The sequence below is a fragment of the Mesoplodon bidens genome (assembly GCF_964165515.1).
Source record: "Mesoplodon bidens genome assembly, chromosome: 7".
Lineage (NCBI taxonomy): Eukaryota > Metazoa > Chordata > Mammalia > Artiodactyla > Ziphiidae > Mesoplodon > Mesoplodon bidens.
Window position 1 is genome coordinate 63,403,899 of NC_138164.1, and position 18,552 is coordinate 63,422,450.

Here is an 18,552-nt window from a genome sequence, read left to right on the forward strand (position 1 = left end):
CACATGGCTGTCTTCTTACAAGGATATGAGCCATATTGGATTAGGAACCCATTCCACTACAGCATGACCTTTTCTTAACTAGTTATATCTTCAATGACCCTATTTCCAAATAAGGGCACATTCTAAGATACTGGGGGTTGGGACTTCAACATATCTTTTTTGAGGGGAAACACTTCAACCTGTAACACTGCCTTTTCCCTGCCCCATTTAAAATATAATTATCTTAATTATTTTCTCTGCATGCATTTATAACCACATCAGATAGTATTTTGATTTTTGCCCCAATCGTAAATCATACTTTGGAACCTCAAGAGGAGAAGTAAAATGTACTATAATCTAACCAAATTTTTACTCTTTCCATTTCTCTTTCTTCCTGCCTAACATTCCAAGATTCCTTCTTTCATCATTTCCTTTCTGTTTTGAAAACTTCCTTAGCCATTCTCTTAGGGTAGATCTGGCAACATATCCTCTTAGTTTTCCTTCATCTGAGAATGTCTTGATTTCTGTTTCATTCCTGAAGAATATTTTCACTGGATATAGATCTCTAGGTTGACAGTTCTTTTCTTTTAAAACTTGAAAAATGTGCCACATCCTTCTGGCCTTCAAGTTTTCTAATGAGAAATCCTGTCATTCAGATTGTTTTTTGCATATGGTGTAGGGTAAGGTATTGTTTCTCTTACTGCTTTTCAACATTTTTCCCTTGTCTTTAGTTTTCAGAAATTTGCCTATGTTGTGTCTTGATGTGGTTTTCTTTGGTTTTAACCTGTTTGACGTAGGTTTAGCTTCTTGAATGTGTAGGTTATAGTGTTGTTGTTTGTTTGTGTTCGTTATGTGTGTGTGTATGCTAGCTTTGAAAGTTTTCAGCCATTATTTCATGAAGTACTTTTTCATTCCTGCCCTCTTTTTCCTCTTCTTCTGGGACACCAATAACATGAATGCTAGATCTTCCTTATAGTCCCACAGGTCCCTGAGTGCCACCTCATTATTGCCAGGTACTGGTAGGAGTCCACGTTCTTCCTTACCATCTCTTGACACACAAATGGGGGAAAGAGCTCCTCATTACTGCTGAGCTGGGGTAGGAATTTCCACTCTCTACTAGGCCTTCCTGATACCGCCCTGCCTGGGAAGGGCAAGAGTGCCTAATTATTTCTCACCATGTGGCCTCCACTGACAGCTCAGTGGTATGACCTTGTTACCTCTGGTCAGTGGTAGAAATTCTGACTCCCCAGTAGCTCTACTCTCATACCACCGCAGTGAGGAGGGAGAACACCTCGTTATTACCACATGAAGATGGAAGTTCAGGCTCCCCATGTGGTCTCCACTGATACTGCAGGAAGTGGAGAGCTTGTTACTGCTGGGTGGGGAAAGATCCAGCCCCTCCCTGCTTGACATTAGTGTGGCAGGAAGTTAGGGCACCTTCTTAGGGCCTGATGAGGAATGAAGTCTAGGCTTCCCACTCAGGCTTTGAGAATGGATGGGGGTGAGGCCACAGTTTTTTCTGTAGTGTTTGGCTGTAGAGTGGTTATTGTGTAAGTTTTCTATCTTGCTAGACTGCCTTTTTCCTGGTTCTTTGGAGAGAGAGCAGGCTTTTGTTGGGCTGTTTTTTGTCTGTGCCTAGTGGTGTTTCTGGTTTACTAACTTTTTCAGTTCCAACTCTTGGGTGTCTGAGGCAACAAGAAAACACATGGAATTTATCACAGTAGCGTTACTTGGGTCCCAAAGTCCTGAACCAGTCCGCCTCCTTCTCTCCACCTTTCAGAGTCATCTTATGTTTTTTATATATAATGTTCAAGGTTTTTAGTTGTACTTAGTGGGAAAAATAGGGAAGATTATGTTTGTTTCATCTTCCCAGAAGCAGAAGTCTCCAGTTTTTAGTCTAGGCACCTTAGGGAAATGTAAAGAAGCATATAAAACACAGTCCTTGCCTTAAATTCAAGTCTGATAGATAGGGTACCAATACTTTTAGAAATAAATGATGGACCTATATAAAATGGAAATCCTATGAAATAAAAACGTCTTTCTTCCATCTGCTTTACCACAGCTTCTTTCTTATATCTCCATTTTGTGATCATTTTGTACTGTTCATTATTTACTTATCTCTTTGCCCAACTGGATTGTAAATTTTCTTGAAGTCTTAGTTATCTTGATAACTCCTGGAACTCAGAATAGTGCTTATCAGTAAAGATTTTTTAAATCAAACTGAAACTCTGAAACTTCTGTTTCTTTTATTATGTCTGACAAGATATGTGAAAATCTCTCCTGTAACAAAACATCTAGAAATTCCGGATAAAATACAATAGATGTTCTTTTAAATGCATAGCTGAGCTCAAAAGAATGTAAAGAAAATTCCAAAGCATTAACTCCAAAGGTGGAGCTGAGGACTAGACTGAAAAATGATCATAACAAATCATGATCAACTTGAAGGCATTTGCAGGTACCAGGAAATCAGAACTTTAGGTCTGAAATTGAAGGTAGATAGAAGACAAAGCTTAGGACATGATTAAGATGAGCAGTTGGAACTCCCTCTCCACCACCACACACACATGTGCACATAAAGTCAGGACCATCAAAGAGATACTGTCAGTGGAAGCCTGGGCTAGAAAAAAATTTGTTCTTCCTTAACAGAAGATGACAAGGCAGCTTGTTTTTCAGCCTTAGTTTTAGGTAAGAAATAGTACTTCCCTGAGAATCTATAATCACTAGTATGCCTTCACACATGTTTGAGATTCAAATGTACATAACCTTCATTGTCTGGGAAACCTCAAGATGTAAAATTAACTCAAACTGATCCACCTTTTATGGAGTCCCAATGTATCTAAGAGAAGCAAAAGCAAATTAACTGCAAAGAAATATACCTTAATGTAGGCCCCTCAGGATTTCCACAGATTGGTGCTCAAACATATACGCACAATCAATAATTCTAAAACCAGAGTAGGAAATAAGCTACCATAAGCAAAAGTCAGGAGAAACAGAACAGCAGAAATAACCCCCGCAAATCAAATGCTGAAATATAAAGTAACTTTTAAAAATATTTAATGAAAAAATAGAGAAAATGAAAATATGACCAAGGAACAGGAGATTATTAAAAATGAAATTACAGATTTGAAAAAGAATCAAAGACATTAAAAGTAATCATTGAAATGAACCTATCTACAAAACAGAAATAGGCTCATAGACATAGAGAACAGACTTATGGTTGCCAAGGGGGAGAGGGAGAGGGAGAAGGATGGACTGGGAGTTTGGGGTTGGTAGATGCAAACTATCACATTTAGAATGGATAAACAACAAGGTCCTAATGTATAGCACAGGGAACTATAGTCAATATCCTGTGATAAACCATAATGGAAAAGAATATTAAAAAAGAATGTCTGTGTGTGTATAACTGAGTCACTGCTGTACAGCAGAGATTGCCACAACATTGTAAATCAACTTCAATTAAAAAAATCATTGAAATAAAAAACTCAATGGATAAGTTAAAAGTAGATTAGACAGTTGAAGAGAGAATTAATTAAATGGAAAGACAAGTCTAAAGAAATAAGCCAGAAAGCATCACAGAGAAATAACATGTCTAATTGCAGTTCCAAAGAGAGAGAATAGCAAAAATGGGGAAAGAAGAGAGATTCAAAGAGATAATAGGTGAGAATTTTCTAGAATTGGTAAAAGACATAACTCTTCAGCTTCAAAAATAATAATTCCCAAACAGGATAAATGAAAGAAAATCTTTCTCAGGTATGGCAGATTTGATAGATTAGCTCATTCAACTTTGTTTCAGCCTCTTTCAAGTGAGCCTTCCTGTAATGTAGACGCTAAAAAGCTAAAACCTATATTTCCCATCTTACCTTTGCAGGTAAGTTTTCAGATACGTTCAGGTGTTTTGCCAATCACATGTATTCACATGAGTCTTGAATTCAGAACCAAGTTAAGTGGGAAGGAGAAGTGGTAGTATGTAGGCATCCATTTACTTATATGGATCTAGGGTGTGCATCATAGCTCTGGAGCAAACAGCTGTGATGGCAGCTTCCTGACTGTGAATTATAGCTAAGATGGTATGATGGTATGATGCTGGATGTAGCAGTTGGTCCAGAGGCTTTCCAGTTCTCCAGCTTCATAAATGTGAAAAAGAAAAGTATTCCTTTGGCAAGATAATTCTGTAGTAGTGTTCGTAAGTCATTCCCAGAAAGCCTAAATCTGTTGAGCATTTCTTTCAGAATTGAAACTATTAAATTATTTTCTGCTTTAGATAGACGTATTATCTGCAGTTGAATCCTGATTGACACCTGTTTTCAAAAAGCACACTAAAATTGCTGAAATCCAAAGACTAAGATCTTAAAAACATCCAGAGATAAAAAACATATTACCAACAAAGGCATAACAAATAGTCTACAGCAGGCTTATCAACAGCAACAGTGGAAGCCAAAACACGATAGACTATTATCTTCAAAGTGCTGAGAGAAATTAACCATCAAGTTAGAATTGTATACCCAAATATCTTTCAAGAACAAGGGTTAGGTGAAAACATTTTAAGACAAATAGAAATGATGAAATTTTACTAGTACACCTCACTAAAAGACCTTCTAAAAGATATTCTTTAGGAGGAAGAGTTGAGATACAAGAAAGAACAGTGAAGGAGAAAAAGTGAAAAACCTATGGGACTATCTGAGCAAAATATTATGACTTTAATAATATCTAATCTGAGAGATTTTTTTTTCTTTTAAGGAACTAAAATGATGACAGAATAACATGTGAGATACAAGAGAATAATCTTAGTCACATAGTTCCTAAGGTCTTTCTTATTTGGGGATAGGGTACATTCAGTGATTAATTTTGGATTTTACATGTGCTTTTTTGGTAACCACTAAAAACAGTAATTGATTTCAATTACAAAAACATGAAGGAGTAAATGGGATTATAAAAACCAAATCCAAAAGAAATCAGGAGAAGGGGGAAAAGGGATGCAGAGAAAAGTGAGGACAAATACAAAGCAAAAAATGAAGGGGTAGAAATAATTCAAAATATATCAGTAGTCACAGTAAATATAAATGAACAGAGCTAAACAATTAAAAGACAAAGACTCAAATGGGGAAAAATCCAGGTATCTACTGTTCATAAGAAACATGGTTAAAATATAAATACATAGTAATTTTGAAAGAAAAAGATACAAAAAGATACATGCCATACAAGTATTGACTAAAAGAAGGCTGGACTAGCTATTTTAATAACAAAGAAATTTATGGCATTATTCATAACAAATGTGTTCATTACATTGTTATTATGAGATTCAATTTACCACACCCCAAAAAAAGACAACTCTAAACTTGTATGGAAAATTTCAAACAAAAATTGACAGAATTACAAAGGAGAGATAGGTAACTACTCTATCATGATGAGGTATTTTAACACAGTAACTGAGCCCAAAAAATATGAATAAGATTGATAAAATTTGAATAACATAACAAAATGATTTAATATACTCAACAGTTAAAGGATGCATGATCTTCTCAACCATGCATGGAGTAATTATTAAATCTGCCAATACTAGCTTTAAAGCAAAGTTCAACAAATTTTAAAGAATTGGTATCATGCATAGCATGTTCTCTGACAATTAGTTAAAACAGGATTAGTCAAAATAGCCCATATATTGGGAAACCTAAAACTATACTTGTAAGTATGAGTTTAAAAAGATATCATAATAGAAATATTGAAATACTTAGAATGGAAACATAATGAAAATACTATAAACCAAAGTAAGATGTAGCTAAAATGGTTCTTAGAGGGAAATGTTTACATTAAATGTTTACATTAGAAATAGAGAGGCTGAAGAATAATGAACTAAGTATTCAACTTGAGTAACTAGAAAACATGAATAGAATAAACCCAATGAGAAATGAAGAATGATACTGGGGCTTCCCTGGTGGCGCAGTGGTTGAGAGTCCGCCTGCCGATGCAGGGGACATGGGTTCGTACCCCAGTCCGGGAAGATCCCACATGCCGCAGAGCGGCTGGGCCCGTGAGCCATGGCCGCTGAGCCTGCACGTCCAGAGCGTGTGCTCTGCAGCAGGAGAGGCCACAACAGTGAGAGGCCTGCGTAGCACCAAAAAAAAAAAAAAAAAGAATGATACTGATAAAAGGCAGAAATTAATGAAAAAAAACAGGTACAATGTTGAAGATCAACAGGTATCTAATTTTGTTCCTTTCTGAAACCCTAAGACTACAACAAAGGAATTTATTTATAAAGCATAAACCCACAAGGAGAAGACTCAATAAAATTTTAGAAGCTAGAAAGTAAATGGATTACTGCTAACTGCCTTAACTAACCCAAGAAAGCCAGATTCTAAGTCAAGAATCTCCAGTTTACATCAGAGAATTGATTCTCGAGTATCAGGCATTAGCAGCAACAGGCAGTTTGGCAAAGGAGATGGAGGAGGGGTCTAAAATAAAGAGGTTTGGTTAAAAGCTTTAAGAAACTGTTAATTGCTTAGGCTCTGTCACCCAACTTCATGCCATGGAGCAACTGCAGAAGTCTGCAGGTTTATTCTCTGGAAAGAGTGAACAGTATCTCTAGATTGGATTTTGCCAGGCACAATTGAGCATGCAAATACCGTACTGAAATCAGGTAAATTGGGTGACCTTATGCTTTATGAATGCTGAATGCAAAGACATCTAGGCAGAGTATTGAAAGAATCTTCTTATAGGGAATATGAGCAGCCTAAAAGACCTGATGATATTGGGGGTTCCCTAACAATTGGCCCAGAAAAATAACCCTATGGTGAAGGTTACTAGTCTAAAGCCCTCAACCATATGCTTAGAGCTTGTGATCACCTTTTTAGTTTTCTACTCTTTAAGAATGAGGAGGGGCTTCCCTGGTGGTGTAGTGGTTGAGAGTCCACCTGCCGATGCAGGGGACACGGGTTCGTGACCAGGTCTGGGAAGATCCCACATGCCACGGAGCAGCTAGGACCATGAGCCATGGCTGCTGAGCCTGCACGTCCAGAGCCTGTGCTCTGCAACGGGAGAGGCCACAACAGTGAGAGGCCCGCGTACCACAAAAAAAAAAAAAAAAAAGAAGAGACAGTGCCAGACATATGATGAATGCATTCAATATGAAAGAGGCCAAAACAAGTAATAAGGGAATAAATCAGCTTAGAGTAAACAAATTTTGTATGAAGAAACTTCAAAAACAACAGAATGACAGCAAATATTATAATTCACTAATATTCCTAGATGTATACTGTTTTTATGAATCAAGAGTAAGATGCTATAAAAAAGGAACATTCAGAGAATCCCCCCAAAGAGGATATTAAAAATATGATAAAATGAAAAGCTGAAATGAAGGGTTTGAAAGATATAGTTAAAGAAGGCACTGGAATTCTTTCTCCTGAACATACATTGTTATTGTCTTATGGTCCATCACCCATTATTCACCAGCAAGCATCTACCACAGGAGAGGCACTAAACCCATGGTATGGTCCAGAGTAAACAGGACAGCTTGGGGCCTCAGGACCTTGGGCCCACTCACCACCACTGCTGTGGCCAAATAGCAGGTGTTTCCTTAAGTTCATGGACCACACCCTGGGGGCCATCAGAATTATGAGAAAGAAATGGAGAATAGAAGGGACTCAATAGAATTATTACTGAGCCGGAATAGAAGGACCAACATAAAAAAGGGGGAGGGGGTACTGTGCAGAGAAAATGGAAGGGAGGAAATCATCACCAAAACAATTCAAGAAAATATCCTACAATTGAAGTATATGAGTTATTAGATTGAAAGAACCCACTGGGTACTAAGCATAGTGGCTGGAAATAGACCCATGCCAGTTTCAGAATTATAGACAAGGACAATTCTACAAGTTTATAGAGTTAGAAGGCAGATATACACACAAAGGATCAGGGATCAGAATGATTTTGGACTTACCAAAGCAAAATTGGAAGCCAGAATTATAGGATAATAACCTAGCCAAACTGTCTATAAAATATCGTGACAAAATACATTTTCATACATTCAAGCTCTCAAAAAAACTTATATTCCATAAACTATTGCTCAGGAACCTGTTGAAGGATGTGTTTGACCAAAATGAGAGAGAAAACCAAAAGGAGGAAGACATAGGATGCAAAACATAGAAAATCCAACACAGAGGTGAAGGCAATTCCCAAGGTGAAGGAGAAGGGAAGGGACTTTTCAGATGATAGCAGTACACTAGACAGGCAGCCAGTCCAGAATGAAGCAGTGTGACTCCAGACACAGATATATTGAGGGCATTCTGTATTGTACTACTCTTGACCTGATAATATATAGGTAGTCTGTCCCCAGAATCTTATCTGTACTTAGCTTGCATGGACCATGTGCTGATGAAGTTCTTGCTCTCTCTCACGTGCCCTGCTACCTGGATAACCAAAGACATTCATTTCACCCCACAGAAGAATTTTGCTTTGAACTACTACTGAGAGCTGAAGATTGGCCCTGGTAAGTAAGCTTAGAAGGAGAAAATAGAGAGTATCCCACCCCCACTGATCATATCCCTGTCACATCTCAGCACCTGGCCCACACTGCAGTTCTGCCAAATGCCTTCACTATGCTGAACTCTGTGCTTCCTGGGACTCATTCTTGCCTCCCTCAAATGGGGCAATGATAAACTCAGAAAAGCTGCAGGCGTACTATGACTCTCTTGAGCTCATCTCTGAGAACCTTTGTCAAACAGTTGCAATAATGTCCTTTTCATGCACAGCCAGGTTTGTGCTTTCCTGATGATTTTTAAGTTAATCACACCTTTCATTTGTTTATATGCAAATACTTAGTTAAAATAACAAAATATAAAAACTACATGATGATAGCAATAGATGCAGAGAAAGCATTCTGAAAAATTCAGCTGCTATTTATGATCTAAATAAACCACATAAACAAAATAAAACCCTTTACAAACTCAATAGAATGAAACTTTCTCAACCTGTAAACTACAGCATCTAACACATTTAGCCATGAAATGTTTTTAAAAGTTACCTTTAAAATCAAGAATAAAACAAGGATATCCATTGTCACCACTTCTGTTCAACACTACACTGGTGGAAGTTCTATCCAACATAGTGTTTGCAAATGACATTATCGTGTACAGAAAATACCACAGAACAGGTACCAAAACACTACTAGAAGTAATAAGTGGAATTCAGCAAGGTCACGAGATTCAAGTCAGTATTCAAAAATCATATTTCTATATATTAGCATCAAACAATTGGAAAGTGAAATTTTTGAAAGTACAATTTACAGTACCATCAAAAACATCAAATGTTTAAGGATTAAATTTAGCAAATATATGCAAGCTCTGTATATTGTGGTGAACAGTTTTTTGCTGAGCAAAATTAAAGAAGCCCTAAATAAATAGATGTATCATTTTCATGGGTTAGAAAACTTCAGTGTTATTAAGATGTCAGTTCTCTCCAAATTGATCTATAGGTTCAATGCAGTCACAATCCAAATCTCTGCAGGCTTTTTGGTAAAAATTGAGAAACAATTTCTGAAATTTACATGGAATGCAAAGGACCTAGAAGAGCCAAAACAGTTTTGAAAAAGAGCAACAAAGAGGCTTATCTACAGAACAGAAACAGACTCACAGATGTAGAGAACAGACTTGTGGTTACCAAGGGCAGGGGGTGGGGGTGGGGAATGGATTGGGAGTTTGGGATTAGTGCATGCAAACTATTATATATAGAATGGATAAACAACAAGGTCCTACTGTATAGCACAGGGAGCTATATTCAATTTCCTGTATTAAACCATAATGGATCAATGCAATCTCTGTCAAATTACCAAGGGCATTTTTTACAGAACTAGAACAAAAAATCTTAAAATTTGTATGGATACACAAAAGACCCCAAGTAGGCAAAGCAATCTTGAGGGAAAAAAATGGAGCTGGAGGAATCAGACTCCCTGACTTCAGACTATACTACAAAGCTACAGTAATTAAGACAATATGTTACTGGCACAAAAACAGAAATATAGATCAATGGAACAGGATAGAAAGCCCAGAGATAAACTCATGCACCTATGGTCAACTAATCTATGACAAAGGAGGCAAGAATATACAATGGAGAAAAGACAGTCTCTTCAATAAGTGGTGCTGGGAAAACTGGACAGCTACATGTAAAAGAATGAAATTAGAATACTCCCTAACACCATACACAAAAATAAACTCAAAATGGATTAAAGACCTAACTGTAAGACCAGACACTGTAAAACTCTTAGAGGAAAACATAGAAAGAACACTCTGACATAAATCACAGCAAGATCTCTTTTGACCCACCTCCTAGAACAATGGAAATAAAGACAAATGGGACCTAATGAAACTTAAAAGCTTTTGCACAGCAAAGGAAACTATATACAAGACGAAAAGACAACCCTCAGAATGGGAGAAAATATTTGCAAACAAATCAGTGGACAAAGGATTAATCTCCAAAATATATAAACTCCTGCAGCTCAATATTTTGTTTTAATAAATTTATTATTTATTTTTATTTTTGGCTGCATTGGGTCTTCGTTGCTGTACACGGGTTTCTCTTGTTGCAGGAAATGGGCTCTGGGTGCGCAGGCTTCAGTAGTTGTGGCATGTGGGCTCAGTAGTTGTGGCTCGCAGGTTCTAGAGCACAGGCTCAGTAGTTGTGGTGCACGGGCTTAGTTGCTCCGCGGCATGTGGGATCTTCCCAGACCAGGGCTCGAACCCATGTCCCCTGCATTGGCAGGTGGACTCTTAACCATTGCGCCACCAGGGAAGCCCACAGCTCAATATTAATAAAACAACCCAATCAAAAAATGGGCAGAAGACCTAAATAGACATTTCTCTGAAGAAGACATACAGGTGGCCAAGAGGCACATGAAAAGCTGCTCACCATCACTAATAGAGAAATGCAAATCAAAACTACAATGAGGTATCACCTCACACGAGTTAGAATGGGCATCATCAGAAAGTCTACACACAATAAGTGCTGGAGAGGGTGTGGAGAAAAGGGAACCCTCTTGCAGTGTTGGTGGGAATGTAAATTGATACAGCCACTCTGGAGAACAGAATGGAGGTTCCTTAAAAAACTAAAAATAGAATTACCATATGACTCAGCAATCCCACTATTGGGCATATACCCAGAGAAAACCATAATTCAAAAAGACACGTGCACCCCAATGTTCACTGCAGCACTATTTACAATAGCCGGGTCACGGAAGCAACCTAAATGCCCATCGACAGACGAATGGATAAAGAAGATGTGGTACATATATACAATGGAATATTACTCAGCCATAAGAAGGAACGAAATTGGGTCATCTGTAGAGACATGGATGGACCTAGAGGCTATCATACAGAGTGAAGTAAGTCAGAATGAGAAAAACAAATATCGTATATTAACGCATATATGTGTAATCTAGAAAAATGGTACAGAGGAACTGGTTTGCAATATGGAAATAGAGACACAGATGTAGAGAACAAATGTATGGACACCAGGGGGGGAAAGTGGGGGTGGTGATGGTAGTGGTGGGATGAATTGGGAGATTGGGATTGACATATATACACTAATATGTATATAATAGATAACCAATAAGAACCTGCTGTATTAAAAAAAATTCAAAAAATAAAAATAAAATAAACCTACATATACACATCCAAAAAAAACCATAATGGAAAAGAATATGAAAAAGTATATATATATATATATATATATATATATATATATATATATCACTGAATCACTTTGCTGTACACCAGAAACTAACAGAACATTGTAAATCAGCTATACTTAAATTAAAAAAAATTTTTTTTTAAGAATCCAAAAAGAAAATGAAAGGCAAATCACAGACTTGGAGACAATGTTTGCAAAATATATGGCCAACAAAGGACTTACAATTAGAATATATAAAGAACTCTTACAACTCAATAATAAGAAGGCAAATAACAATTTTTTTAATGGGTAAAGATTCAACAAACTGTATCAAAGAAGATACAGGGATGGCAAATAAACATATGAAAAGATGCTCAGTAGCAATCATTAGGGAAATAAAAATTAAAACCACAATGGGATACCTCTATACACCTACTGAGGCAACTAAAATGAAAAAGACTGATGTCATAGCAAGTGTTAGTGAGTATATAGAATAAAAAACACTCCTACCCTGCTGGTGGGAATGTAAAATGATACAATCACTTAGTAAAACAGTTTAGCTGTCTTAAGTTTAACGTTCACCTGCCAGAGAATTCAGCTCTTCTCCTAGCTTTTTACCCAAGAGAAATGAAAGCATATGTCCATACAAAGAGTTATTTATTAATGTTCATAGCTGTTTTATTTGTCATAGCAAAAAACAAAACAACACAAATGTCCACCAACATTTGGATAGATAAACAAATTGTGGTATATCCATATAGTGGCGTACTACTCAGCAGTAAAAGGAAATGAGTATTGATACACATAACAACATGGATGAATTTCAGAATAATTATGCCAAGTGAAAGAAGCCGTATAACAGAACATACTGTATTATTCCATTTATATAACATTCTAAAAATATATATAAACTAAGCTTTTGGAGGTGATGGATAAAGCTATAAAAAATACATTAGCTATACCTGTTATTTTGGATAACTCACCAAGCTTCAGTTCCCTCATCAGTGAAGCAAAAAGAATAATACCTGCCTCACAGAGTTTATTTGAAGATTGTATTCATGTGTGTGTGTTTATGTATATATATTGTGTGTATCTAATATACTGTAGTGCCTGACACAGCAAATGACTCAATTAATGTTCTTTCTATTCCACCACCCCTCTGCCTCTTCCAAGTGACTGATAAAGTTACTGGGTACTTTCAGATTACTCTCTTGATACACTTAGCAAAGTCTTAGTGGCACATTTCTTTCTTAGTACCTTTTAATGGCTAAATGTAATAGGCAAATGTATTAGAGAATTTAATAGATAAGTTTGCTTTTAATACTTATGAAAACCTTTTCCTCTCATGACAGTGATGACTTCAAGCTCTCAATCATGACATGAATTGACAAAATTTCATTTTGCTTTTCTTTTTACCCACAGGGTTTATCCATGGCTTAGAGGACTGGGTTATACATCCTTGGGTGTATTTTTATTGGGATTTTTATTATGGAACATAGATAACATCTTTTGTGATTCACTGAGGTAAGATATATTTTCAATCTCTGAAAAATATTTTTGGAATCTATTAAGCAGACCATTTCATAGGCATGTAGAATTATTAGTGCACTGAAGTGAATTTTTGCCATCATTGAAATTAAAAATATACATATAGCACAATAAAGCTAAATTCTGGGAATGCTTGTTTAAATTACGTAAAAATTTGGACCTAAGAATATTCCGTAACATCTGTAGGGATTTTTTGTGTGTGCATTGCAGTACTATACAGTTAATCAAATATTGACTAGGGCTTTGAAATCTGCCTAATGTGCTTTACTGAAGAAATAAGAAATAGGAATGATTTGTAATAAGCATATAAAATGCGTGTATATAATTTTATACTTTAATATGCTTAATGTTATTTTCTAAGAAAGGCAAGTATTCCTTTTTACTACCTTTTCAGCAATTATATATTCACTGGAATTTGAATCTTGGGTCTCTGGACTCTAGTCTGTCACCTAAGACACTGTCTGTCTGGGCCTCAGTTTCAATAAAATGAACATGTTAAGTAGGTTAAACTAGTGGATCCTTCCAACTCAAAATTCTGACTTAATAGTTTTGCATAATCATAAACAGAGGAATGTATTGAATAGCACCACAAAAAGGCAATCAGCAAAATTCAAACTGTGGGAAATCTATAGAATGAATGACCTAGTCTCTTCAGCAAATAAATTGCAGAGGGGGCAAAAAAGGGAGGAGGAACATAAGATTAAAAGAGACTTAAGAGATATTATCAACCAAACTCAATATAATTACTTTTTTTTGGATCTTGATTCAAACAAACCAAGTGTTTAAAAAAAAAAACTTATGATCAGTAATCGAACATCTAATGATGTTAAGGGATTATTGTTAATCTTTTAGGTGTGAAAATGGTATTATAGTTATGTTTTAAAGAAGTTTTAACCTTTTAGAGGTATATACTGAAATATTTAGAGGTAAAATGATAACAATATCTGGGATTTGCTTCAAAATAATATGGGAGGGGAGAAGTTTAGATTATATAAGATTGGCCATAAATTTTAATTGTTGAAGCTGGGTAATGGGTACATTATTATTTTGCCTACTTTTGCATATGTTTGAAATGTAGACTTTACATGCACACAAACAAATAATATATCTTGCTTAAAAAACTAAGATCTAAGTGAGTGGTTCTGAATCAGTACCATAATATCCATCAGAACCCCAGCTGGGGCTTTTACAATGCAGAGGTAAGTCATCATCCTCTGGGTGAGATCCTCTGTTTCTACCAAGAAATAAAGTAGGTTCTTAAAGATGTCTGCAAAATTTGTGGGGATATCTAGAAAATAATTTGGTGTTTCACATTGAATTTTCCCCTCTAATAAATGAGAATATTAATATGATACACACTTAATCAAAAGATCTAGAATTTGAGACTCAGCTGTACCACTAGCTGAGTGACTGGGGCAACTCAATAATCTCTCTGCATTTTAGGTTCCTCATCTTGAAAGCAAAGCTTATAAAGCCACCTCAAAGACTCACTATGAAGTGAAATAATACTATAAATACAAAAGGACTTTATAGACTGTTTGGTGCTCTTCTGAAATGATGGTTGTACATAGGGCATAGAAAAAGCTCGTGTCTAGTTTCTTGAGTGAATAGCTAAGTTGACCAGTGTTTCCCAAAGTATTTTTCCAGGAAACACTTGTTGTATAAGGTGTTAATAAGATATTACCTGAAAGAAGGGTTCCATGTATTAGTAGGTTACCTGAAAAAAATGAAGATAACCTGTTTAGTTATGGTAGGACTTTTTAAAGCCTATAATTTGTTAATATGCATTACAAATCTCCAAGAGGGCAATAACCTATGTACTATTTCCTACATTTATTTTGACCAGAGAGTCATTTCTTCATGGAACTTCTGCTAGGAATACTGTTCCTCAGAATACACTTTGGAAAACAATACAGCAGACTACAGGAGACATAAGGAAATTAAATAATTGCCATGTTTGAGAACAACATTTCAAAATTTCAAAATGCTCTAAGACTGTCAGCATTAGTTGTTAAATATAAAAAATAATTGACATGCATATTTTCCCCCCCTCTCTACACAGGAACTTTCGAAAGAAGGTGCCACCTATCATAGCTGTTACCACACAGTTTCATGCATGGTGGCATATTTTAACTGGCCTTGGTTCTTATCTTCACATCCTTTTCAGGTAGGAAATAGAGACTTTTTTAGCCTAGTATTGGAGTGTTTCTTTCTTTACTCTTCAAGTACAACAGTGTAAATATAAAATGTCACAGACGGAATCAGAAACTTATGTTCCAGCTTTGCCTCTGCCACCGGGTGATCTTAAGCAAGTCGCTTACTCTCTCTGAAGCTCTATTTTCTCATCTTTAAAGGGTGACAGCTCTAGTAACTGACCTCTGGCACATGATCTACATTTTAAGTAGGTCATTCATCTCCTTTTTTAGTGCAAGTAGGATATAAACATTACCATTTCTTGTTGATCATCATATCTTTGTTTATAGAGAACAAATTTAAGGGGAAAAAAGTAGCCAGATCCCCCGAGTGGGGACTGGGAAAGCACGAATATCTGAAGTCCCCAACTTAATTTGTCTCCTTCCCTGAAATAAATTGGTTGCCACTTTTCTTTCCTTGTTCCCCTAATAAAGAACTTGTTGGGGCTTCCCTGGTGGTGCAGTGGTTAAGAATCTGCCTACCCATGCAGGGGTAATGGGTTCAAGCCCTGGTCTGGGAAGATCCCACATGCTGCAGAGCAACTAAGCCTGTACGCCACAACTACTGAGCCTGCACGCCACAACTACTGAAGACCGCGTGCCTAGAGCCCATGGTCCGCAACAGGAGAAGCCACCACAATGAGAAGCCCATGCACCGCAGTGAGGAGTGGCCCTCGCTCACCTCAACTAGAGAAAAGCCCGCACGCAGCAATGAAAACCCAACACAGCCAAAAAATAAATAAAATAAATAAATTCAAGAATTTGTTGGAGGTCAGCCATTTATAGCAAAAATAGAATCAGAATTCTCTCTGATCACCCTGCTCAAATAATAACGTCTGTATCACTCTTTCGCCTTACCAAGCCTTATTTTTCTTCACAGCATTTATAACCAGTGATGTGTTTACTTGTTTACCTCCCCCAACTAGACTGTAAGTTTCTTGAGAGCGAGGACTTTATCTTATTCACTGCTACTCTCCCAAGTGTTTAGATCAATGCCTGTCACATAGTAAGCACTCAGTATATATTGTTAAATGATTTAATGAATGAATGTGTACATATTGATCTCTTTACCAGGGGATCAGTCTATGTTTAATCTCAAATTCATCTCAAGAATTGAGAAAGCTGAAATATTTATAGAAAGGGGAAGAAAATTTTCCTTTGAACCAATGTGAAAATTTACTCAAGTGAAATTTTTAGAAGACCTTTTAAAACATTTGCATCTCACCTGTCTAGAGATCAACTTATTTAGGCAACCTGAATTTAACTACTTGAGAATGATATAAAAAGAACTTCTGGGCAACTAAATAAGGATCACTGAATTCATACTGTGAAGAGCTCAAGGTTATTAATCATGGAAGAGTTCTTTAAACTCTGGCTCTAAGTATAATTATTTTATTTTTTGCTACTTCTTACTGCATTGAATATTTAGATTCTCAGCCCATAGCATATTAGAAATAACTATTTAAGAGGGAGGGTTATGGGAGGAAATGCTTGGGGAAACTGGCAAATGATAGAAAAGGAGAAACAAAAATAACTATAAAGCAAACCCAAGAATTAAAAACTTGGCACTTTAACACTGCCCACGAAGTCCCAAGGACATAACTGCAATGTAATATAATACAGCAATGAATACTTCTTACCTGACAGATGGCTTGCCTCAGAGGGAGCATCTCTAGAGAACCAGGTGGAAGCAGTGGGACCTTTTATAACCTAGTCTCAACTCAAATTGTATCACTCTCACAATACTCCATTGGTCAAAGTCATAGAGTCTATCTCTTGACAGGAGGAGTATTGAAGAACTTGGGGACTCCAAACTCATGTCTGAACAGGAGGCACTGTTCAGCTGGAGCTGTTATCTGAGCTCAGATGAAAGACCCCATGGCACTGAGACCCAGGACTCTTAAGAAGGGTACTGCTGGGCTTCTCTGGTGGCACAGTAGTTAAGAATCCACCTGCCAATACAGGGGACACGGGTTCAAGCCCTGGTCTGGGAAGATCCCATATGCCATGGAGCAACTAAGCCCGTGCGCCACAGCTACTGAGCCTGCACTCTAGAGCCCGCGAGCCACAACTGCTGAGCCTGCATGCCACAACTGCTGAAGCCCACGTGCCTAGAGCCCATACTCCGCAACAAGAGAAGCCACCGCAATGAGAAGCCCATGCACCGCAATGAAGAGTAGCCCCCTCTCGCCACAACTAGAGAAAGCCCACGTGCAGCAGCAAAGACCCAATGCAGCCAAAGATAAATAAAATAAATATATTTTTAAAAATGGTACTGCTGCTACAGGAAAAAACTGTTGCTGCCACAGTGATGGAGTGTTGCTAGGATGCTGTTCACAAGAACCACAAGCCAGTGGCCCCTCATAAAAATGAAACAAAAATGAAAAGTCCTTTCTTTCTCCTCCAGCTTTCAGTCTCTTTCAAATGCCCTAATTAGCAGAGCCTATTAGGGAGCATCTGGCAAGGCAGGAATGTAGTTTGTAGTCTCATCTTCATCACAAACAGGATGGAATATAGAAGAGTGTGGATTTGGAGCTGAGATACATTCACAGCTGACCCATCTAGTGAGACTAAAAGAGAAAAGGGGAGGGCTTCCCTGGTGGCGCAGTGGTTGAGAGTCCGCCTGCCGATGCAGGGGACATGGGTTCATGCCCCGGTCCGGGAAGATCCCACATGCCTCGGAGCGGCTGGGCCCGTGAGCCATGGCCGCTGAGCTTGTGCATCCGGAGCCTGTGCTCCGCAACAGGAGAGGCCACAACAGTGAGAGGCCCGCATACTGCAAAAAAAAAAAAAGAGAGAGAGAAAAGGGGAAAAGCATAAATAACCAGTATCAGAAATGTAACAAGAAACATCACCACAGATGCTGCAAATATAAGGAAGATAAGGAGGTATTTTTAACAACTTGATATGATAGGTACTTTTGTTTATGTTTGAAATTTTCCACAATAAAAAGTTTGAATTTTCAGCTCATAGCCTCATCTGGGCTTGATAAATATTATTCCTTTAATACTCATGATGGTCCTGTTTTACACTTGAGGAAAGACAGGCTCAGAGAAGTCAGGTGCCTCACACATGATCTTGCCTGGATTTGAGCCCAGAATTTTCTGTCTCCCCAAACCAATCAAGACCTTAGAAATCAACTAATATAACTGCTTAATTTGATGGTGAAGGAAACTGG

The 18,552-nt window shown here is 37.3% G+C and overlaps 1 protein-coding gene across 1 annotated transcript in view; it reads left to right on the forward strand.

Moving 5' to 3' along the window:
• ACER3 (alkaline ceramidase 3) overlaps positions 1–18,552 on the forward strand; it is a 200,511-nt gene that overhangs the window by 172,814 nt on the left and 9,145 nt on the right. The window contains exons 8-9 of the mRNA XM_081238778.1: positions 13,057–13,158; positions 15,245–15,349. Of these exons, the coding sequence (XP_081094904.1) occupies positions 13,057–13,158; positions 15,245–15,349 (207 nt within the window). The remainder of the gene's footprint in view (positions 1–13,056; positions 13,159–15,244; positions 15,350–18,552) is intronic.